This window comes from Nerophis lumbriciformis, linkage group LG29, assembly GCF_033978685.3.
Source record: "Nerophis lumbriciformis linkage group LG29, RoL_Nlum_v2.1, whole genome shotgun sequence".
NCBI classification, from domain to species: Eukaryota; Metazoa; Chordata; class Actinopteri; order Syngnathiformes; family Syngnathidae; genus Nerophis; species Nerophis lumbriciformis.
The window spans coordinates 9,197,570-9,222,027 of record NC_084576.2 but is presented as its reverse complement, the minus strand read 5'-3'; the positions used below and the strand labels follow the sequence as shown (position 1 = coordinate 9,222,027).

The following is a 24,458-nucleotide window of genomic DNA, read 5'->3' as shown; positions in this document are numbered from 1 at the left end:
TACGGTATATTCAAAATGTGATTGGTCTCTTCCAAACAAACTACAATACAAATGTTGCTGTTGTGGTTGTGAGCTGATGATGAAGTTAACAATAGTACAACGCATGTCAACATAAACGGACTGATTGTTCATAGAAATGACCCTTTTGGGTCCTCAAATGTTATGTCAACAAAGGTAGTGTATGTCGATGTCATCTTGAGTGGGTACTTGTTATAAAAGACTGCGATTGTCCTAGACCTAATGAGTTGGTCTACATGGACTAATTTTCAATATAAACGGGCCCGACAAAGAGGTTCCACTGTACAATTCATAGTTAACATGTACATACATTTAAACAAAAAGTCACATATCTTCCTGGGTTGCATTTTAGTTTTCTTCACAAAAGGGACCAAGTACGTGCTAATGCAACGTTCAGTTGGTTCTCTGCAATGTATGAGAAGCGTTGTTGTAAACCTGCTCTGTCGTTAGTGTGTGTGTGTGTGAAGTGCATTGCAATAACTTCTGTTGTGAATTGGCGCTATTCCAATTACTGTTCATTGGGGGAGGGGGTTTCCACATGACAGCAAAATTATATTCTTTTACAATAAATCATCATTATCATTAAGTAAATACAGTAAGTGTGGGGTTCATTACTTTGATGTTGGCAGCACAACCATGTTCAACAATAAAAAGGTCCACTCCATCCATGGCCAGTCGCATCATGGTGTACTTGAGCTCCTCTGACGATCGACAGTGACCGGGTAAGCATGTCAACTGAAACAACAACACATTGGGTGGTTTACAGTGATTGCGTCAAAAGCCCCCTGAGTGCCTTGGGTGAGACATTTCTGTAAAGCCCAACTATCTCTGCTTAGTTTATCAGTCTCTATGTATTTAATTTTGAAATACAATCGTCACATAGTCTATAGCAATGTCTGTTAATTACATTTTTAACTATCATAAATGAAATACCACAAACATTACAGTATTTTTTAAATGTTCCTGAACATTTGAGAAAACAATACCAACGTACTGTAATTGTTTTAAATCAGCCATGTACCGTATGATCAAATTACAGTATAATTCAGAGGTGTACTGCTGTATTGAAGAAAAGTCTATAGCTGGAGCAGATGAGGTTGAAGCGGTAAAAACATTATTAACATGCCACATTTTTACATGAATGTGGTAATACCTTAGCATCACAGATGCGGCGGTCAACGCCATGCTGGCAAATGACAGAAGACTTTGGTTGTTCAAGCTGGAACTCACGTGACACCACATGGAAAACGAAAGTCTCTCCCCATTCGAACAAGCTCGCCACCTATCCGTCAAACACACAGATGCATTCAAAGAGATTCAAATGATTAGAAATAGAAGCCATCCATTTAATTTGTTAGATAACACACACACACACCTGTGGAACAGTCACCCTGCCAGTGAGACTTCCTGCCTGCATGTCAATGAGCCAGGCATACTCCAGGGTGTCACTTCCTGGTGGCAATCCCTGAGCGGAGAACATGGCATGCGCCCTCATCTGCAGCCCGGACAGGCTTAGGTGTCCATCCTTCAACACACCATCGGCTGTTGGGCGCTGTCACCCAAAGAAGGAAATATATAGCATATAGCACAATAACAATGTTCTTATAAACAAACAGTGGAATTATTACTGATTTCTTAATATGCGGTACAGTACATATATAGTGGTACCTCGGCTTACAAGTGCCCTTGCTCACAAGATTTTTTGGAATACGAGTTGTTTCTCGGTTGATGGTTATGAGCCTTCCCCACTGCCAAATAGCCCCATAAGATCTGCCCGAAACATGCAGCATCTCCATCCATCCATCCATCCATCCATCCGTTTTCTACCGCTTGTCCCTTTTGGAGTCGCGGGGGGTGCTGGAGCCTATCTCAGCTGCATTCGGGCGGAAGACGAGGTACACCGTAGACAAGTCGCCACCTCATCACAGACCAACGCAGATAGACAGACAACATTCACACTCACATTCACACACTAGGGCCAACTTACTGTTGCCAATCAACCTATCCCCAGGTGCATGTTTTTGGAGGTGGGAGGAAGTCGGAGTACCCAGAGGGAACCCACGCAGTCACGGGGAGAACATGCAAACTCCACACAGAAAGATCCCGAGCCCGGGATTGAACTCAGGACTACTCAGGACCTTTGTATTGTGAGGCACATGCACTAACCCCTGTGTCACCGTGCTGCCCATCCAGCTTCTCACTCACTATAATTATCTTATAGCAGATAGCTAGCGAGATATAAACATATTAATGTGTGCTGACAATAACATTCAATCGTGTGGAGAAGTTGCCATGGAAATGTATGTATATATTTTAAAAAGTCTCATCAACCAAAAATTTTACATCCACAGGTCATGGACACCCTGTTGAAGACCTTTGATCTACACCATACTGAAGCAAAAATGAGGCAATGCAAAATAAATGCGTAAACATAATTATTTAACAGAGGACATTCATCCATGAAAATATGGTAACACTGCTGATGGTATGTTTGATGGAGAGGCAACTCACAGGAGATGCCATGTAATGCTGTAGATTATTATTACAATACTGTAGTTATTTTTGTATAGAATTTTTTAAAGATATTTGTTATCTGAGGTGTGTTTTTCTTATTCATATGCATGTTACACGTTAAAATCGTGTTTTGGGGGGCTAGGAAAAGAATATGCCATTTCATTGCGGAACGTTGATTTGTGATACGGTAGTTTGGATTACAAGGTCCGTCACATAACCAATTCAACTTGTAATATTGGTTACATTCAAATTTCTCAACAACATTGTAATGCTCTATTTTATCTGCAAGCAAACCATTGTCTGTCTTTTTGTGCCAACTCAATTTATTGGCAAGATTTTTTTTTTTTTAAATCACAGATAAATAGGGCCACTGTGGTGAGAAGTATTTCTGTGATGTCCAAAATCATCTCTACAGTCTTACTCGTGCTCAGCTCCATGTTGTGCATTCTAAATATTTAATAAATTCAATCAAAAGTTCACTTACAATGGATCCTATGAGAGACCTTCAATTCTGCCTATAAAGCCCATAAAAAACATCCAAATACCTCCATTAGGGTTTTAAGGTCCTAAATTGGCTGTCAAAGTGCCCCAACTTGTCGGCTTACCTACTCAGATGTCTCATGTCCAGGTGAGATGCATGATTTATGATCAATTATAAACTTACAGGGAGCAGGGAAGTGAGGAAACCGCAGACCACTCGATGATGTAAACATAGGGAAACAATATCACTAATACCATCCATCCATCCATGTTCTACCGCTTATTCCCTTTGGGGTCGCGGGGGGCGCTGGAGCCTATCTCAGCTACAATCGGGCGGAAGGTGGGGTACACCATGGACAAGTCGCCACCTCATCGCAGGGCCAACACAGATAGACAGACAACATTCACACTCACATTCACACACTAGGGCCAATTTAGTGTTGCCAATCAACCTATCCCCAGGTGAATATCACTAATACCTGGTTAATAATCAAGTCACAAAATTGTATTGTTGGCGCTTTTTGAATGGTTATTTATCGGATATTATGCGCGGAGTAGTGGAGCTCCCAACTTTTATTTACGTTTATTTAATATTTACAATGTATTAAAAAAATCTATGTCGTCATGTCTTTCATAATGATTGCGAACGAGAGGCAAAATTCCAAAAAAAGTGCAGTTCCCTTTTAAGCTTATGTATGTTACGGTTAGGTGGCTGCCTAGAGGGCGTTCGCATTCAAACAAAAACAAGCATATAACCCGCATTCTTCCGAGTTCAACCATATCAGCTATATGCTCCATTATTACACACGCACATACAAGTACAGAAATAATGTTCTTTTTTAAAAGCAGTGTTTGTAAAAGTGTATATTACAGGAATATAACAACCACCTTAACCATCTGCTTTTACACCCTTTTTTCCTGAAGATCTCTTTTCACTGCACAAAAAAATCTCCACTATTTAATGTAGTTTTACTTGGTATTCTTACCTGATAGTTGTCACTGATGAAAATGTGAAGAGGAGACAGTAGTAGCTGAAGCATTGTTTCTTTGTAACCTTTTTTCATTTCAAAACATAACCGCTCTAGAAATCCAGATGGACCTTCTGGGCCCTCGCTGCTGCAGTGCTGGACGTACCCAGGGGGAAAAATAGGACATGTATCAACACATTTATAATGCAGTATAATCCAAACAAGAAAAGTGTACAAGGAAATCTTCTAGATGCTCTGCAAGACAAGAGGCGTACATGGAGTGCCTTCCTTTTTAAGATTGTCTTGTTGACCCTATAAACTGCCTAGCACACGTGTGTTCCACCGAATATCTAACTTTACATTTTAGAACAAGATATACAAATAGAACGTGAGTCGCAAGTTTTACCATAGGTAGTCGACCATGTACTTTGTAGAGATTGATGTAAACAGTTATGTCCCAAGGCCGCAGGTCCAAAGGATGTATGTCGGAAGTGTCCTTATGTCCACTGTCTTCCATTCCCAGAGGAGACCACCCGAGGCCAGATGAGGACGTGGACAAAACAGGACTAGACACAGTCGTTTCAAAGTCTGTGTACATATCATCTTCGCCAAAATAGTTTTCCTGTGAAAATATTAGAAGGACAACTGATGGATTGTGGGTTGTGTAAGCCCAAATGTACGTTTCCATTGCAATTTAAACATGTTCATACTTTGATGGCAATTAAAGCTCGAAGTAAAGGTCCATAGAGCAGAATTTGAGAATCCGGGGACATTTCCATCTCCACATGAAGTCTGTCAGGGGGAAGCTCTGAGGGGTCAGTGGGTTTTCGGCTGTGGCCAGCTGAAGCAGAGGTGTAGTGTGGGTGGATGTGATGTGCTGAAGTGTGTTCTGGGGGCCGCAAAGCTGACAGCATGGATTCTTCCATCTCAGACACTGAAATTAGGAAGGAGCGTTTGAAAAGTCTTTATAAACAATGTGTGAATGGTGTAGTACTGTGGTACAGAAAGCTGAAAGTTTACATGACTGCTTAAGTTGCTCATCTGCTTTTTGGGGATAAATGGGATGCCATGTGTAGTCAATGATGAGCAGGAAGTTTGGTACACTCCAGCAGTCCACCCAGCCAGCTCTGATGTTGGGGGGAAAAAAAAAACTAATCACAACATAGTCACAATTCAGAGCTGTACAATAAACTGAAGACAAAAAGTAAGGACATTTGTGCTTGGTTGAGGGTGTCTTTGTTGTAACAATGCTTATTGGCAATAAAACTGTTGATTACCCTTGAAATGGTGCCGCATTTAATAGGAAAGTGCATTTGTAGGATGAGCTGCAGAGCTGAGTAAATACTCATACAAGCCTTAGCAAATATAACTTGGATATTTGCCAAATCTTCTCTGCCAAGGCCACGCGGTTTCATAGTTAAATTCTAATCACAGAGGTTTTTATGTTCCGTTTACATTTAACATATATTCAATTTTAAAGTGTAATTTTTGGCCCTTGATAATAACATCTCTATAAGTATCCTGTTTTAAACAGCTCAACACAAAACTATTGAACCAAACGTACAACAGTTCTCTTATCTTTCACAATTCAAGCCAAAAATCAAACCACGGTCCACGGTGCAGCCTTTGGCATCTGGCCGAATGCTCTTAACGGTGGCATCCGGCATAAAGTGAGGCAGCTTTGCGACCTGTCCAAATTTAAAGTATTTGTAACTAGGTTTGGGCCAATACCAAATTTTGCTGGATGATATATTGTCCCATAAATAATTGCCAACGAACCATAACATTGTCAACATTACTTGAAGACCAATTTAGTTAGTTAGTTTCAGTTTATTTCAAACATGCATACAATACAAATACAATGTAATGCACCACATATTTCCAGTTGTTTCATTACGGCACGTCTGAAAAGGAGTAGGACAAAGCAGAGCTTATTTAATCCCACCACTTTTCATATAATAGCAGTTTTATCCCATGTCTTTGTTCTCTGTTTGTGACAGAACGGTGAATAAATAAATAAGTAAATTAATTATACGATAAGTAAAAAAAAAAAATGCATAAATAAGTACTGTATATAAATATATAAACATATACACAATAATTAAAGTTCTCATAAATAAATAGTAAAGTGATTTATGTTTCACCTAGGAGATGAATGAGATTTAAAAAAAAAAAATAATTCTTCTTCTTTGTACTTTGTGAACACTTATAGTTTGAACAGTTTCTTAATAAGTGCTTTGTTTGATTTCCTTATTTAATCCATTCCATAATTTAGTTCCACATACTGATATGCTAAAGGTTTTAAGTAAGGATGCCCGATAATGGCTTTTTGCCGATATCCGATATTCCGATATTGTCCAACTCTTTAATTACAGATACCGCTATCAACCGATACCGATATCAACCGATATATACAGTCGTGGAATTAACACATTATTATGCCTAATTTGGACAACAGGTATGGTGAAGATAAGGTACTTTAAAAAAAAATTAATAAAATAAAATAAGATGAATAAATTAAAAACATTTTATTGAATAAAAAAGAAAGTAAAACAATATAAAAACAGTTACATTGAAACTAGTAATTAATGAAAATTAGTCAAATTAACTGTTAAATGTTAGTACTATTAGTGGACCAGCAGCACGCACAATCATGTGTGCTTACGGACTGTATCCCTTGCAGACTGTATTGATATATAAAGTAGGAACCAGAATATTAATAACAGAAAGAAACAACCCTTTTATGTGAATGAGTGTAAATGGGGGAGGAAGGTTTTTTGGGTTCGTGCACTAATTGTAAGTGTATCTTGTGTTTTTTATGTTGATTTAATAAAAAATAAAAAAATAAAAATAAAAATAAAAAAACGATACCGATAATTAAAAAAACCGATACCGATAATTTCCGATATTACATTTTTAACGCATTTATCGGCCGATAATATCGGCAGGCCGATATTATCGGACATCGCTAGTTTTAAGTGTTGTACGTGCATACAAATGTTTTCAATTAGATTGTCCTTAAAGGTTATATTTGTCCTCTTTTGTTGAGAAGAATTGTTGTACATTCTTGGGTAGCAGGTTATAGTTTGCTTTGTGTATAATTTTAGCTGTTTGCAAGTGCACTAAGTCGTTGAATTTCAATATGTTTAATTAAATAAATAAAGGGTTTGTACGTTCTCTATATCCAACATTATGTAATATTCTAATTGATTGGTAATACTAGCGAGCAGTCGAGAATATGGACTGATTTTTGGTCGAGAACATATTTTGTTTATTTATTATTGAGCTCGAAGACTTCTATGGGAATGAAACAACAAGGATTCAGATTGCCCATTTCCCTTGCCCGGACGCGGGTCACCGGGGCCCCCCTCTGGAGCCAGGCCCGGAGTTGGGGCACGATGGCGAGCGCCTGGCCTGTCCCCATGGGGCCCGGCCGGGCACAGCCCGAAGAGGCAACGTGGGTCCCCCCTCTAATGGGCTCACCACTCATGGGAGGGGCCATTGTGCATTGTGAGCTGGGCAGCAGCCGAAGGCAGGGCACTTGGCGGTCCGATCCTCGGCTACATAAGCTAGGGGGAAGGAGCCTGAGCGCGTGCGCGAGGTAGAGAAGTTCCGGCTGGATATAGTCGGACTCACCTCGACGCACAGCAAGGGCTCTGGTACTAGTTCTCTTGAGAGAGGCTGGACTCTCTTCCACACTGGCATTGCATGCAGTGAGAGGCGACGAGCTGGGTTGGCAATTCTTGTTGCGCCCCGGCTCAAAGCCTGCACGTTGGAGTTAAACCCAGTGGACGAGAGGGTAGCCTCCCTCCGCCTTCGGGTGGGGTGACGGGTCCTGACTGTTGTTTGTGTTTACGCACCAAACAGCAGTTCAGAGTACCCACCCTTTTTGGATACACTCGAGGGAGTACTGGAAAGTGCGCCACCGGGTGATTCCCTTGTCCTACTGGGTGACTTCAACGCTCATGTTGGCAACAACAGTGAAACCTGGAGAGACGTGATTGGGAAGAATGGCCGCCCGGATCTGAACCCGAGTGGTGTTTTGTTATTGGACTTTTGTGCTCGTCACAGATTTTCCATAACGAACACCATGTTCAAGCATAAGGGTGTCCATATGTGCACTTGGCACCAGGACACCCTAGAACGCAGTTCCATGATCGACTTTGTAGTTGTGTCATCAGATTTGCGGCCTCATGTTTTGGACACTCTGGTGAAGAGAGGGGCGGAGCTTTCTACCGATCACCACCTGGTGGTGAGTTGGCTGCGATGGTGGGGGAGGATGCCGGACAGACCTGGCAGGCCCAAACGTATTGTGAGTGTCTGCTGGGAACGTCTGGCAGAGTCTCCTGTCAGAGAGAGTTTCAATTCCCACCTCCGGAAGAACTTTGAACATGTCACGAGGGAGGTGCTGGACATTGATTCCGAGTGAACCATGTTCCTCTATTGTCGAGGCGGCTGATTGGAGCTGTGGCCGCAAGGTAGTTAGTGCCTGTCGTGGCGGTAATCCTAGAACCCGTTGGTGGACACCGGCGGTGAGGGATGCCTTTAAGCTGAAGAAGGAGTCCTATCGGGTTATTTTGGCTCATAGGACTCCGGAGGCAGCGGACAGGTACCGACAGGCCAAGCGGTGTGCGGCTTCAGCGGTCGCGGAGGCAAAAACTCGGCGAGGCCATGGAAAACGACTTCCGGACGGCTTCGAAGCGATTCTGGACCACCATCCGCCGCCTCAGGAAGGGGAAGCAGTGCACTGTCAACACCGTGTATGGTGCGGATGGTGTTCTGCTGACCTCGACTGCGGATGTTGTGGATCGGTTGAGGGAATACTTCGAAGACCTCCTCAATCCCACCGACACGTCTTCCTATGAGGAAGCAGTGCCTGGGGAATCTGTGGTGGGCTCTCCTATTTCTGGGGCTGAGGTTGCTGAGGTAGTTAAAAAGCTCCTCGGTGGCAAGGCCCCGGGGGTGGATGAGAACCGCCCGGAGTTCCTTAAGGCTCCGGATGCTGTGGGGCTGTCTTGGTTGACAAGACTCTGCAGCATCGCGTGGACATCGGGGGCGGTACCTCTGGATTGGCAGACCGGGGTGGTGGTTCCTCTCTTTAAGAAGGGGAACCGGAGGGTGTGTTCCAACTAACGTGGGATCACACTCCTCAGCCTTCCTGGTAAGGTCTATTCAGCTGTACTGGAGAGGAGGCTACGCCGGATAGTCGAACCTCGGATTCAGGAGGAACAGTGTGGTTTTCGTCCTGGCCGTGGAACTGTGGACTAGCTCTATACTCTCGGTAGGGTCCTTGAGGGTGCATGGGAGTTTGCCCAACCAGTCTACATGTGCTTTGTGGACTTGGAGAAGGCATTTGACCGTGTCCCTCGGGAGGTCATGTGGGGAGTGCTCAGAGAGTATGGGGTATCGGACTGTCTGATTGTGGCTGTCCGCTCCCTGTACGATCAGTGCCAGAGCTTGGTCCGCATTGCCGGCAGTAAGTCGGACACGTTTCCAGTGAGGGTTGGACTCTGCCAAGGCTGCCCTTTGTTACAGATTCTGTTCATAACTTTTATGGGTGAATTTCTAGGCGCAGTCAAGGCGTTGAGGGGATCCGGTTTGGTGGCTGCAAGATTAGGCCTCTGCTTTTTGCAGATGATGTGGTCAGGATCTTCAGCTCTCACTGGATCGGTTCGCAGCCGAGTGTGAAGCGAACTCTGCCATCCGGGGGGAGCTCAAAGTAAAGCCACTGCTCCTCCACATCGAGAGGAGCCAGATGAGGTGGTTCGGGCATCTGGTCAGGATGCCACCCGAACGCCTTCCTCGGGAGGTGTTTAGGGCACGTCCAACCGGTAGGAGGCCACGGTGACGACCCAGGAGACGTTGGGAAAACTATGTCTCCCGGCTGGCCTGGGAACGCCTCGGGATCCCCCGGGAAGTGCTGGACGAAGTGGCTGGGAAGAGGAAAGTCTGGGCTTCCCTGCTTAGGCTGCTGCCCCCGCGACCAGACCTCAAATAAGCGGAAGAAGATGGATGGATGGATGGATGGCATTATTGAGGTGTTTTTGAGACTTTGTTGTATATTTATTTATACAACAGTTTTCCAGTTAATTTGATCATCTATTACACCCAAACATTTGTTTTCTTTTACCCTTTCAATATCTACTCCGTCTATTTGTGTTTGCGTTTTAAAGTTAAAGTTAAAGTTAAAGTACCAATGATTGTCACACACACACTAGGTGTGGCGAGATTATTCTCTGCATTTGACCCATCACCCTTGATCACCCCCTGGGAGGTGAGGGGAGCAGTGGGCAGCAGCGGTGGCCGCGCCCGGGAATCATTTTGGTGATTTAACCCCCAATTCCAACCCTTGATGCTGAGTGCCAAGCAGTGAGGTAATGGGTCCCATTTTTTTATAGTCTTTGGTATGACTCGGCCGGGGTTTGAACTCACAACCTACCGATCTCAGGGCGGACACTCTAACCACTAGGCCACTGTTACCGAAAAGCATTATTTTTGTTTTGCTGAGATTCTAAGATAGTTTGTTTTTGTCAAACCATCTTTTTAAGATTGTTCATTTATTTTGTTATTATTTGTATTAGCTTCTGTGTGTTCTGTCCTAAACAAAACTTAGTTGTGTCATTTGCACCAACTATAAGTTATTTGTAACTTTACAACTGTTGCTTATATGAAGATTAAACAATTTTGGGTCCAGTATTGATCCCTGAAGTACGCCACAAGATGTGTTCAGCTGCGTAGACGTTTATTCTCCTATCTTTACGTATTGCTTCTTATTGGTTAAGTAGCTTTTTACCCAGTTCAAGACCAAACCTCTGATGCCATACCGTTCTAATTTGTTTATTAAGATATTCTGATTAATTGTGTCAAATGCTTTTGTTAAATCCATAATCACTACAGCAGCACATTTTTGCTATCTACTGTACTGGTGATCTTTTCCGTTATTTTGATTACTGCCATTAATGTTGAAATGTTTGCTTTGTATCCGTATTGGTTGTCTATAAAGGTTCTGAAATCTCTTCAGTAACCTTTTTTCAGCGTTTCCATATCAATTCTGCTACAATCAGTTGATGTCTTGGATTGACAGTTTTTCACAACATTGATTGTTTCCTCTTTTGTCACACCTTTGAGGAACATTGAGTTGGGATTTCTATCTATAGTGTCATTTAAGTCCTCAACCGACTCAGGATCTGCAATCTTTTCCTCCAGACTTGATTCAATGTTCACAAAGTACTTATTGAAGCTTTCAACTACCGGTACTTTGTTCATATTGTAATTTTTACATTTCCGTCTGAGAGGTATTTAGGATAATCCTTCTAAGCACCATTTTAACAATGCTCTTTAGGATTTCCCATGTTTCTCTCATATTGTTTTTGTCCCGGTTTAATAATTGACTGTAGTTAGCTTGTTCCCATACGTTTTGTTTTGTTGCAAGCATTTTTCATTCCATTTGTCATCCATTGTTGATTGTTTTTCTTTTGCTTTTTACTATGTTGTTTCAATGGACAATGTTTGTCATAATGCATCATGAACGTATAAAAAAAATACAACATGCATCATCTAAATAATTTCTACTGTATACATTGTACCAACTTTGAGCTCTCAGATCATATTTGAAAGCTGTCATATATTGTTCTGTGCATATTCTTTGAAATGTTATTGTGTTATCAATGTTCCTCTTCTTATAGTTTCCATCATAGATTGTGAAAACTGGCAAATGATCAATGATGTTGGATATTAGCAGACCACTTGTGGTATAAATATCAAAATCCTTAGTAAATATATTATCAATAAATGTGCCGCTGTGCCCTGAGATACTGCTCGGATTTTAGGATATGAAAGGCTTCCTCCCACTTCCAAAGACTTGCACCTGGGGATTGGTTTATTGGCAACATTAAATTGGCCCTAGTGTGTGATTGTGAGTGTGAATGTTGTCTGTCAATCTGTGTTGGCTCTGCGATGAGGTGGCGACTTGTCCACGGTGTACTCGGCATTCTTTTTTAGCATCAATCCATGTTTCTGAGATAGCGATCACTTTGAGGAGATTGTTGAATTGTTGCAAAAAATGATAGTTTCCATACAAACTTCTGCTGTTGAAATGAATAAGACAGTTTGTTGTTGATTTTAATGTTTTCGTTATATTGTTTGTCTGTATAATAAGAACGATTATTCCTAGTATGAAATACAAATATTTGTATCTGGATCTATATCCTTATCTAATTCTGGACTATTGATCTCTGCTGCTGAGGGTTTTCAGTTCCAGTTCAGCAATCTTTCAAATTGCTCTACGAACGTTAAGTGCAGACGAATGTGCACCTGAATAAAAATCTTCTTGTTTGTTAATCTATTGGAGCGTTGTAGTTTGTAGTTGAATGTCGATGTTTGTTTTCCGTCAGACTCTATTATCTCCTCCCTGAAGTTCTCCAAATTAGTGTTATCGAGTTGCAACTGTTGGCGTAATGCTTCTATCTCTATTTTAATGTTCTCCACAACACTGCTGTTGTCTCAGTGGGTGTTGTCTTGCTACTTGGCATTCAACTGTTGGCGCAAAGTTGCATTCTCCTCTTTCAGCTTCTCCCATCTCCCGTTTTAATGATGTGTTGTCTTCTCTGAACTTTCTCATTTCCATCATATCATCACTATATTATTTTCTCTCTCTCTGTAATCTGTTCTTGGAGACTTGCAACATATGTTTGGACACCATTGATAATCTGTTCATGGAGACATTGCCTTGTACCTTAATTGCATTGTTTTGTAGAGTTCCTATTAACGCTTTCGAGTCCGGTTCCACTTCTGGCAACGATGTATTGCTCCGTTGACGACTTCTTGTCGTACTCATGGTTGCTCGGCAGCGAAGTGAAGCCGTTGGTGTGGTTAGCTTCCACGGCAAACGGCGGCGCTAAGTGTTTTTTCACGTACCTTGCACTATCCAGAGCTGTGTCAGCCTTTCTTGTAGATCACTTGTGTGGTCAGAAGCGCTTAAACTATGTCCAACTTTTTCGGTTTTGTTGTTTTTGTTTAAGCACCAATGTAATCATCATATATAATAATAATAATAATAATAGATTATAATAATAATAATAATACATAATAATAATGATGATGCAAGTAACCATTTTAAATGCAATACACCTATTTTTACTTATGTTTACCATTGTAATTACAAGGTCAAGAACTGTTGATTATCCTAAATAGATAAACAATAAAAATAAAATGGACTCTCAATCTATGTTAGCAAAAATTTAAATTAAATAAATATTGAACATCATGAAGAGCAGTTTCTGATTCAGTTCATTTTACATTTTTGCTTGATTAATTGACTTATTATTCGCCCAGCCCTATTTTACTACAACTACAAATTAATTTAAAAAAATCATACATTTGATTTCAATGGACATTTTATTTTGTCCTTTGCAATTCCTGATTTAGTGACTCATCAGGTCCTGTCTTTGCAAGTACACTGTATTGACTTTATTCCTACTTACTCTGCGTGGGTGATATTCCTCCACCGAGACTTGTTGTTTTTTGGAGGAGGGGCACTTTGATTCTCCCCTGGCATGAACATGTCATGGGGAAGCTTGACATTCTGGTAATCTTTGGCAAGGGTTAGGAGGGGGTAGCGGCTTGGGTGGCACTCAGGCAGAGACAGACGCAAGTCTGTATCCTCCGCCTGAAAAGGTCAAAATGTACTTAGATACACCCACATACACAGAGTTAATTCCTATCCACATATACACAGAGTCAAATCGTATCTCTAGGACATAAAAATGCATCTGAATCTAAAAATAATGTATGCGCAATCTACAGGGTGCATTCTTGCTGCAGGCAGACAGGAAAAAACATGGCACTGACTCACACAAAAACACATTTTAACAGGACTGCATTTGAAACAAACATGTCATTCCTTGAAAATGACTAACCTTCAAGCTGAAGCGGGTATGGCAAGTTGTTGGAACAAACTCTTTGAAAGGCAAAGTGAAGTCTATATTGAGTGTCTCGCCACATGCTGCCAGGTATACTGCAAAAAAATCAGAATTGTTGGATTTAGTGAAATCATACACTGTATCACCCCATCCATCCATCCATCCATCTTCTTCCGCTTATCCGAGGTCGGGTCGCGGGGGCAGCAGCCTAAGCAGGGAAGCCCAGACTTCCCTCTCCCCAGCCACTTCGTCCAGCTCTTCCCGGGGGATCCCGAGGCGTTCCTAGGCCAGCCGGGAGACATAGTCCTCCCAACGTGTCCTGGGTCTTCCCCATGGCCTCCTACCGGTTGGACGTGCCCTAAACACCTCCCTAGGGAGGCGTTCGGGTGGCATCCTGACCAGATGCCTGAACCACCTCATCTGGCTCCTCTCGATGTGGAGGAGCAGCGGCTTTACTTTAAGCTCCCCCCGGATGGCAGAGCTTCTCACCCTATCTCTAATAGAGAGCGCCGCCACCCGGCGGAGGTAACTCATTTGGGCCGCTTGTACCCGTGATCTTGTCCTTTCGGTCATAACCCAAAGCTCATGACCATTGGTGAGAATGGGAACGTAGATTGACCGGTAAATTGAGAGCTTTGCCTTCCAGCTCAGCTCCTTCTTCACCACAACGGATGGATACAGCGTCCGCATTACTGAAGACGCCGCACCGATCCGCCTGTTGATCTCATGATCCACTCTTCCCTCACTCGTGAACAAGACTCCGAGGTACTTGAACTCCTCCACTTGGGGCAGGTTCTCCTCCGCAACCCGGAGATGGCACTCCACCCTTTTCCGGGCAAGAACCATGGACTCTGACTTGGAGGTGCTGATTCTCATCCCAGTCGCTTCACACTCAGCTGCGAACCGATCCAGTGAGAGCTGAAGATCCTGGCCAGATGAAGCCATCAGGACCACATCATCTGCAAAAAGCAGAGACCTAATCCTGCAGCCACCAAACCGGATCCCCTCAACGCCTTGACTGCGCCTAGAAATTATGTCCATAAAAGTTATGAACAGAATCGGTGACAAAGGGCAGCCTTGGCGGAGTCCAACCCTCACTGGAAACGTGTCCGACTTACTGCCGGCAATGCGGACCAAGCTCTGACACTGATCATACAGGGAGCGGACTGCCACAATCAGACAGTCCGATACCCCATACTCTCTGAGCACTCCCCACAGGACTTCCCGAGGGACACGGTCGAATGCCTTCTCCAAGTCCACAAAGCACATGTAGACTGGCTGGGCAAACTCCCATGCACCCTCAAGGACCCTGCCGAGAGTATAGAGCTGGTCCATAGCTCCACGACCAGGACGAAAACCACACTGTTTCTCCTGAATCCGAGGTTCGACTATCCGGCGTAGCCTCCTCTCCAGTACACCTGAATAGACCTTACCGGGAAGGCTGAGGAGTGTGATCCCACGATAGTTAGAACACACCCTCCGGTTCCCCTTCTTAAAGAGAGGAACCACCACCTTGGTCTGCCAATTCAGAGGTACCGCACCCAATGTCCACGCGATGCTGCAGAGTCTTGTCAACCAAGACAGCCCCACAGCATCCAGAGCCTTAAGGAACTTCGGGCGGATCACATCCACCCCCGGGGCCTTGCCACCGAGGAGCTTTTTAACTACCTCAGCAACCTCAGCCCCAGAAATAGGAGAGCCCACTACAGATTCCCCAGGCACTGCTTTCTCATAGGAAGACGTGTTGGTGGGATTGAGGAGGTCTTCGAAGTATTCCCTCCACCGATCGATCCACAACATCCGCAGTCGAGGTCAGCAGAACACCATCCTCACCATACACGGTGTTGACAGTGCACTGCTTCCCCTTCCTGAGGCGGCGGATGGTGGTCAAGAATCGCTTCAAAGCCGTCCGGAAGTCGTTTTCCATGGCTTCCCCGAACTCCTCCCATTTCCGAGTTTTTGCCTCCGCGACCGCTGAAGCTGCACACCGCTTGGCCTGTCGGTACCTGTCCGCTGCCTCAGGAGTCCCATGAGCCAAAAGAACCCGATAGGACTCCTTCTTCAGCTTGACGGCATCCCTCACCGCCAGTGTCCACCAACGGGTTCTAGGATTACCGCCACGACAGGCACCAACTACCTTGCGGCCACAGCTCCAATCAGCCGCGTCGACAATAGAGGTGCGGAACATGGTCCACTCGGTCTCAATGTCCAGCACCTCCCTCGTGACATGTCCAAAGTTCTTCCGGAGGTGGGAATTGAAACTCTCTCTGACAGGAGACTCTGCCAGACGTTCCCAGCAAACCCTTACAATGTGTTTGGGCCTGCCAGGTCCGTCCGGCATCCTCCCCCACCATCGTAGCCAACTCACCACCAGGTGGTGATCGGTAGAAAGCTCCGCCCCTCTCTTCACCCGAGTGTCCAAAACATGAGGCCGCAAATCCGATGACACAACTACAAAGTCGATCATGGAACTGCGGCCTAGGGTGTCCTGGTGCCAAGTGCACATATGGACACCCTTATGTTTGAACATGGTGTTCGTTATGGACAATCTGTGACGGGCACAAAAGTCCAATAACAAAACACCACTCGGGTTCAGATCCGGGCGGCCATTCTTCCCAATCACGTCTCTCCAGGTTTCACTGTCGTTGCCAATATGAGCGTTGAGGTACCCCAGTAGAACGAGGGAATCACCCGGGGGAGCACTCTCAAGTACTCCCTCGAGTGAATCCAAAAAGGGTGGGTACCCTGAGCTGCCGTATGGCGCGTAAACACAAACAACAGTCAGGACCCGTCCCCCCACCCAAAGGCGGAGGGAAGCTACCCTCTTGTCCACTGGGTTGAATTCCAACGTACAGGCTCTGAGCCGGGGGGCAACAAGAATTGCCACCCCAGCCCGTCGGCTCTCACTGCTGGCAACGCCAGAGTGGAAAAGAGTCCAGTCCCTCTCGAGAGAACTGGTTCCAGAGCCCTTGCTGTGCGTCAAAGTGAGTCAGACTATATCTAGCCGGAACTTCTTCACCTCGCGCACTAGCTCAGGCTCCTTCCCCCCCAGCGAGGTGACGTTCCACGTCCAAAGAGCTAGCTTCTGTAGCCGAGGATCGGACGGCCAAGTGCCCTGCCTTCGGCTGCCGCCCAGCTCACATTGCACCCGACCTCTATGGCTCCTGCTATGGGTGGTGAGCCCATTGGAGGGGGGACCCACGTTGCCTCTTCGGGCTGTGCCCGGCCACCAGGCGCTCGCCATCGTGCCCCACCTCCTCACAACTCAACAAAAAGGGTGTTACTTTTTTTAAATAAGGTATAGACTATATGATGATTATGATTATATTGTAACCTACATTTACCACACTTCCTTGTAATCTACACTGTAAAAATAAGTAAATAGCTCTTAAAACTAAAGGGAAATTTCTAGAAATACAATTTTATATTTTGGCAAGTGGCAAATAATTTTCAGTGTAGATAATACGTATAGGATATGCTTTTAGTGTATATTTAGCTTGCTTACAACCTGTAGTTCAAGTCTTTCTGCAAACGGTTCCCAAATTGCAAATGAAACCCTCCAGGCCCCACCTTCTCCACTAAATATTACACTTTATTTTCTGAAAATGGTTAACTGTTTTGAAGTGTGTTTTGACGTCAAACGTCACCACTTTTTTGTGTCAGTTACGGTCAAAAATAAACTTCATAAACAGTATATCGCTCGCGTTGGCACAAGAGGGAAGAGCGGAGAGAAGCGGCCTGGCAGTGAGCATGAGCTAAAAATGCCCGGACGAGTACATCTGTCCATACCATATGTGACGTCACAAATGGCACTTGGTTACAGCGTCAGAGGCATCCAAAACTGGTGGAAAAACTGGGTCGTGTGGTTTGTTAGTTTTTTTTGCAATCACTTTCCAACAAATTGGTCTGTGTAGATGGGCTCATCTTGCTCACTCGCTTGAAGCCAAATTATTCTCACACTGGACATTTAGCTTTACAATCATCTTTTTTTCCACCATTGTATTGTTACTTTGTAGTGCTTCTTACTAGCAAATAGCTTTCTGTGTGTAAGCTAGCCTTCCCGCCTCCGACCACCGAGACAAAGATTGTAGATCACTGACAAGAAGATTCGCTCGGTTTATTTAATATATTGAATACTCACACTCAGGTGCTGAGAGCAATGCACAGAGTGAACCTTCTTGTACCCTGTATCAAGGCTTACAGTCAAAATGTTTGTCCACAGACTACACTTGTCATATTGTATTCTTCAACCACGTTTAAGTTTTTTTTTCTTTTTAAGTATAACTAAAAATGTTTGTAATCATTAGAGTGGACTTTGAAATGTACACATATAAAATGTGTTTTTCATTATATTCACAACTAAATTGTCCTCACCGTTCTCCTGCTGTTTAGTGGAACAGTCGATCCAGTTGTGCTGGTTTGCTGCCCAGATCATCTCAAACTGGTGAAAAAGCACCTTGAATGTCCAAGAATAGGGAACAAAAGAGTAGATGTCTGGGGCGCTGTCACTCGCCCAGTCCTGAATCAAATCTGCCAAGGCAGAGACAAAGATTTGTTTCACCATTTGACACTATCTTAATGTATAGAAAACATTACATATGATGCAGGTCAAAAAATGGTCAGGTTACAGCTTTGTGCTTGACTTGAACTCATTAAATCCCGACTACACAAAGCGATGTATAAGAAACATTTTGTAGTGATTGTCATGTGACAGCGTGTGACTATCCCAGGATACGACTTCCCCAAATGTCAGTTTGTCAGGCAAGCTCGCTATTTTTTTGTCATTAAAAAGTCAACTCTTAATGTGTTAATAGGATGTCAAAAATACAATTCAACTGTTCTTGATATATTTCTTAAATTAATTCATAAACAATAAGCGAGGAAACTGTGGGGCTTTTAGTCCTTAAGTTGCTATGAAAAGTATGACATGAAGTACTTGTAACAATAGGAAAAATGCTAATAAGCCACCCAATAAATGCCACAGCTATTACTATTATTTTGAATTAATATATGTTCTTTCCAATAATTGAAATTCCATTTGTGGTACAAGGCACAAAAAGTGTCAAGTTCACCATGAACGCCTAATTTAGAGAACCAATCAGTGTTTCACTTGCTCTGTCATTTTATCTTAAAGGGGAACTGTACTTTTTTGGAATTTTGGCTATCATTCATAATTCTTATGTAAGACAAGCAGACATGTGTTTTTCTTTTTTTATGCATTCTACTAGTAGATATATGTGAGCAAATGTCCGCTAACAATGGAGCCTACAGGAGTCACTCTTTTTTGCCTATAAAAGCGCTTAAGAAAACATCCAAACACCTCCATCAAGGTTTTATATACACACTGTTAGTATGTATATACAGTAAGTAATGTAGTGACAGGCACATTTATAATAACATGTGATATTTACATATTTTACTCATTTCAAGCGTATGGCAACGCATTCATTTTCATAAAGCATCACATCGTTTGCTTTTTCCTTCGACAACATCACTGATTACTACTCACCTTGTGAAGGTCAACAAACATAATAAAACATCAGTTACTGTACAATATCTGCTGTTTCTTTTTAACAACACTCAGTAAACGTTTGGGAACTGAGGAGACCATTTTTTTAAGCTTCTCAGGTGGAATTCTTTCCCATTCTTGCTTGATGTACAGCTTAAGTTGTTCAACAGTCCGGGGGTCTCTGTTGTGGTATTTTAGGCTTCATAATGCGCCACACATTTTCAATAGGAGACAGGTCTGGACTACAGGCAGGCCAATCTAGTACTCGCACTCTTTTACTACGAAGCCACGTTGATGTAACACATGGCTTGGCATTGTCTTGCTGAAATAAGCAGGGGCGTCCATGGTAACGTTGCTTGGATGGCAACATATGTTGCTCCAAAACCTGTATGTACCTTTCAGCATTAATGGTGCCTTCACAGATGTGTAAGTTACCCATGTCTTGGGCACTAATACACCCCCATACCATCACACATGCTGGCTTTTCAACTTTGCGCCTATAACAATCCGGATGGTTCGTTTCCTCTTTGGTCCGGAGGACACGACGTACAAAGTTTCCAAAAACAATTTGAAATGTGGACTCGTCAGACCACAAAACACTTTTCCACTTTGTATCAGTCCATCTTAGATGAGCTCAGGCCCAGCGAAGCCGACGGCGTTTCTGGGTGTTGTTGATAAACGGTTTTCGCCTTGCATAGGAGAGATTTAACTTGCACTTACAGATGTAGCGACCAACTGTAGTTACTGACAGTGGGTTTCTAAAGTGTTCTTGAGCCCATGTGGTGATATCCTTTACACACTGATGTTGCTTGTTGATGCAGTACAGCCTGAGGGATCGAAGGTCACAGGCTTAGCTGCTTACGTGCAGTGATTTCTCCAGATTCTCTGAACCCTTTGATGATATTACGGACCGTAAATCCCAAAATTCCTTGCAATAGCTGGATGAGAAAGGTTTTTCCTAAACTGTTCAACAATTTGCTCACGCATTTGTTGACAAAGTGGTGACCCTCGCCCCATCCTTGTTTGTGAATGACTGAGCATTTCATGGAATCTACTTTTATACCCAATCATGGCACCCACCTGTTCCCAATTTGCCTGTTCACCTGTGGGATGTTCCAAATAAGTGTTTGATGAGCATTCCTCAACTTTATCAGTATTTATTGCCACCTTTCCCAACTTCTTTGTCACGTGTTGTTGGCATCAAATTCTAAAGTTAATGATTTGCAAAAAAAAAAAAGTTTATCAGTTTGAACATCAAATATGTTGTCTTTGTAGCATATTCAACTGAATATGGGTTGAAAATGATTTGCAAATCATTGTACCCCGTTTATATTTACATCTAACCAGTGTTGGGACTAACGCCGTTAGTTTCGGCGGTAACTAGTAATCTAAAGCGTTATTTTTTATATTCAGTAACTCAGTTACCGTTACTACATGATGCATTACTGCGTTATTTTTATGTAGTATCGGCTTGAAACAGAAGATCTGAGTGTGTTTTATTGGAGCGCTGCGGTGGAAAAGAAAAGGCGTGCTTTCTGTGGGTGGGGGCGGGGGGACTCCCATACTTTTTTTTCATGTATATATTCATTTCACACCATATTCATTGCACTTCTACATTTTTTATATTTTTATATATTTGCACATTGTTTTTCTAGCATGCACACATCGCACTGTATGGAATGGCCTCAATCTCGTTACCTTGCGTAATGACAATAAAGCTGATTCTGATTCTGATTCTGATACCATAGTTGAGGGGCGCAGGGGAGACGTTCCTCTTTGGGGCTAACAACCTTCACTTTACCCGGAAGTGGGTCTTTACAGCTGAGGGCGAATGACGAGGCCGGCGGTTTGTTGCAACTTTGTGACTTTATTAGACGCAGCCACCCACCAAGCTAGAGCATCTGCACGCACTCACTGTCGCCGCTCGCTCACCCCTCTCGCCCACTCACTTCACATGCTGTCATATCTTAAAGGGCCACACCATACACACACATACGCTACTCTCATAACAACTAACATGACATCATGGCGAAGCCAGAAGTCAAGTTTTTTAACATGGAGACATTCTCAATACTTTTCTTTTGTCGAGCACAAAGAAAATAACATTTTAGTTAAATGTAAGTTGTGTCTTGGATCAAAGATCCTATCTACTTAAAGTAAAAGTTAAAGTGCCATTATGTTGCAGCTATTTAAAATAGTTTTGTCAATTTGTTCTGGCCTGAAATAAATTGGCCCTTTGAAACATATCTTTGTCTTTGCGTTCTGAGTTCAGTGATGCAAATGCATGTCAAGTTGATCAACAGATTGTATTATTCTCCAGTCCAATAACAGTACTGAAATGAAGGCTAAAAGGGCATTAACGGGAGCCTTAAAAAAAGGGGAAAAAAATAAGTAACTAAATAGTTACTTTTCACAGTAATGCATACATTTTTGGTGTGAGTAACTGAGTTAGTAACTGAGTTACTTTTGAAATAAAAGTAACTAGTAACTGTAGCTAGTTAGTGGTTTTCAGTAACTAACCCAACACTGCATCTAACACAATTTCTCAACTCATATGGAAACAGGGTTTGTAGAAGGCTTCATGGGCGGTAAAAAGCACCCTTCATTGACTCAATTGTAAGCAGACTTTTATTTATGTTTATTTATACGTTACAATGCATTAAAAAAATAAATCTGTCTTCTTGTCTCTCATAATGATTGTGAACAAATCCCACTAAAAATTTAAATTCCCCTTTAAACACAAATAATCTGGATTCTAATGGGTCTCCCCTTCTGAGCTTCCAAACATTTTTAATACGGTTACTGTTCTGTTTGTACGACTCACCAGTGAAGAAATTTTTCTGTGCATAGATGAAGTGGTAAGTGGCCTTGTACACTTCAATCTCACACTGCCAGGATTGAGGCATGTTCCATGCCTTCGGGTAGCTGGCAATCACATGGAACTAAAATATGGAAGTCAGAAAACATTCAACTTGTTGTTAAATACTTCATCTGTAGGTTAAAATCATCAGCATCTTTCTCAAAAACTACAGCTGCAGAGTAATTAGCTGCTACTTACAGCTAACATTTCAGCCTCAAGAAGAGTCCTGTACTGCATGCTGCTCGTGGTGTCAACATGAAGCAGCTGCCCTTTGATGGTGGGCGAGTAGCCTTAAGGGAGGGGCAAAAAGCAGCACGGTTAATTCTCTAAAAAGATGCATCAGCCCTATATTTGCAGTCTAATTAAAACTATTGCAATTGAGTGTATTATATCTACAAAACAGCCTCGTCAAAAAAAAAAATCTAAAAAGATTTGTAATCTTTTTTGACAACAACATGCCATCTAATTACTAAATGATGACAATTTGTTAAACTTATTTTACTTTGGAGCTGTATACCAATACAAATACTGCCATTATACTCAAGGGCTGGCATGACAACCTACAATTCATCCTCGTAACGAGTCTCAACGACTCCACACGCCATCATTCATCAGCTCGTCGGAGGAGCGATCACATTTATCAGTTGACTTTTCTTTTGACTTGTCTTGGGGATGAAATGATATTAAAATTTCATATCACAGTTATTGCGACCAAAATGATACACATACTGAAATCTTTAGATTTCTTGAAATAACTAAAATAGATTTTAGTTATTACTTTTAGAAAGCCCCCTCATTTGCATTTTAGGGGTTCTTATGCTTCACTGAAAAGAGTGTTTTGGTGTCAGTCTGTTCAGCAGTCCTTGAGCAGACCGTGAACACAGCTTTGTGTCATATATATCGATCACTCTGGTCTAAGAGAGCACAGTTTTTAGGTTCAATGTGCACAATTAACAAGCTTAATTATTTAGACAGTAATGTGTTTAAATAAGTTTAGATTGGGGTATGCGGTTTCTTAATTGGGAAAAATGTTAATGTCTCTTGTATTCATGTTAGCATTTACTCTAACGTACTAGCGGCAGTTAATCTGTGAGTTTATCAAAATTAAAACACTAACCTTTGAGAGTATTACCGCGGTTAAAATTAATACCGTTTATCGTTACATCCCTAACTTTATTACCTGCGTGAATGTACAGTATTGTCAGGTGAACGATGCAATTGTCGAGTAAGAGTCAGATGTTTTTGACTTGATAAACTATGTTGTGGCTTTGCATTCATCAGGCGTCCTACACTTTTCATTAATAATTTTCCATGACTTCTTCAATACCTTTTACTGAAGTTCCATGACCAAAAGAGATAATTTTATCTGTATTGGGACCAATGGAAACTAATTATTGTAACACTCAGTTAAATTAGGTACACATCTGAAATCTATGGTTCCTTTTTAAAAGAAAAAAACAGACAAGCACACTTAGATACAGTACATAGTCTCATATTTTAGTTTCAACATATTTAGTCTTTACTTCTGCTCCATCCCACAGCCTCACAAATAAATGAATTTGGTGAACAAATGGTGGTTTAGGCTTTAGTCAAACAGCACTACATATGCCGTTTGTTGGGGACACTAATGACAGTAAGAGTCTTTTTAAGTGCAGAGCAAGCACAGCCATAGGCTCACTTGTTCTCACCACCGGTACAATCTGGCTGTCTGGGAACATAGCGGGGAAAAGACAGCTCCTCGGACGACTTGAATGAGTTGTATGAATTCACACATTTTAATGCCAACAGTATCTTGGCTTTGATGACTTCATTTTTTGCGGCAATGTCTGAAGTTGTCAGCTGTGTTGCTCTGAAGCCTAAGTATTGCACTGCTAGTAACTGTGATCACAATTTTGTGAGCTTTTCCTTTCAAGTGGCTAACAAGTGCAGCCTCGCCCGTATTCGAAATGTCAAATGTTTTATATATATACATATATATATATATATATATATATATATATATATACACACACACACACACACACACAGGTAAAAGCCAGTAAATTAGAATATTTTGAAAAACTTTATTTATTTCAGTAATTGCATTCAAAAGGTGTAACTTGTACATTATATTTATTCATTGCACACAGACTGATGCATTCAAATGTTAATTTCATTTAATTTTGATGATTTGAAGTGGCAACAAATGA

The 24,458-nt window shown here is 42.4% G+C and overlaps 1 protein-coding gene across 1 annotated transcript in view; it reads right to left on the bottom strand.

The window, feature by feature from the left end:
• Window positions 1-24,458, bottom strand: part of kiaa1109 (KIAA1109 ortholog) — a 255,509-nt gene that overhangs the window by 189,414 nt on the left and 41,637 nt on the right. The window contains exons 13-24 of the mRNA XM_061925065.1: window positions 22,468-22,559; window positions 22,234-22,351; window positions 18,275-18,430; window positions 13,898-13,995; window positions 13,463-13,647; window positions 5,001-5,107; window positions 4,691-4,914; window positions 4,387-4,602; window positions 3,999-4,136; window positions 1,394-1,570; window positions 1,172-1,300; window positions 634-753 (exon numbers count right to left, since the gene is read on the bottom strand). Of these exons, the coding sequence (XP_061781049.1) occupies window positions 634-753; window positions 1,172-1,300; window positions 1,394-1,570; window positions 3,999-4,136; window positions 4,387-4,602; window positions 4,691-4,914; window positions 5,001-5,107; window positions 13,463-13,647; window positions 13,898-13,995; window positions 18,275-18,430; window positions 22,234-22,351; window positions 22,468-22,559 (1,760 nt within the window). The remainder of the gene's footprint in view (window positions 1-633; window positions 754-1,171; window positions 1,301-1,393; window positions 1,571-3,998; window positions 4,137-4,386; window positions 4,603-4,690; window positions 4,915-5,000; window positions 5,108-13,462; window positions 13,648-13,897; window positions 13,996-18,274; window positions 18,431-22,233; window positions 22,352-22,467; window positions 22,560-24,458) is intronic.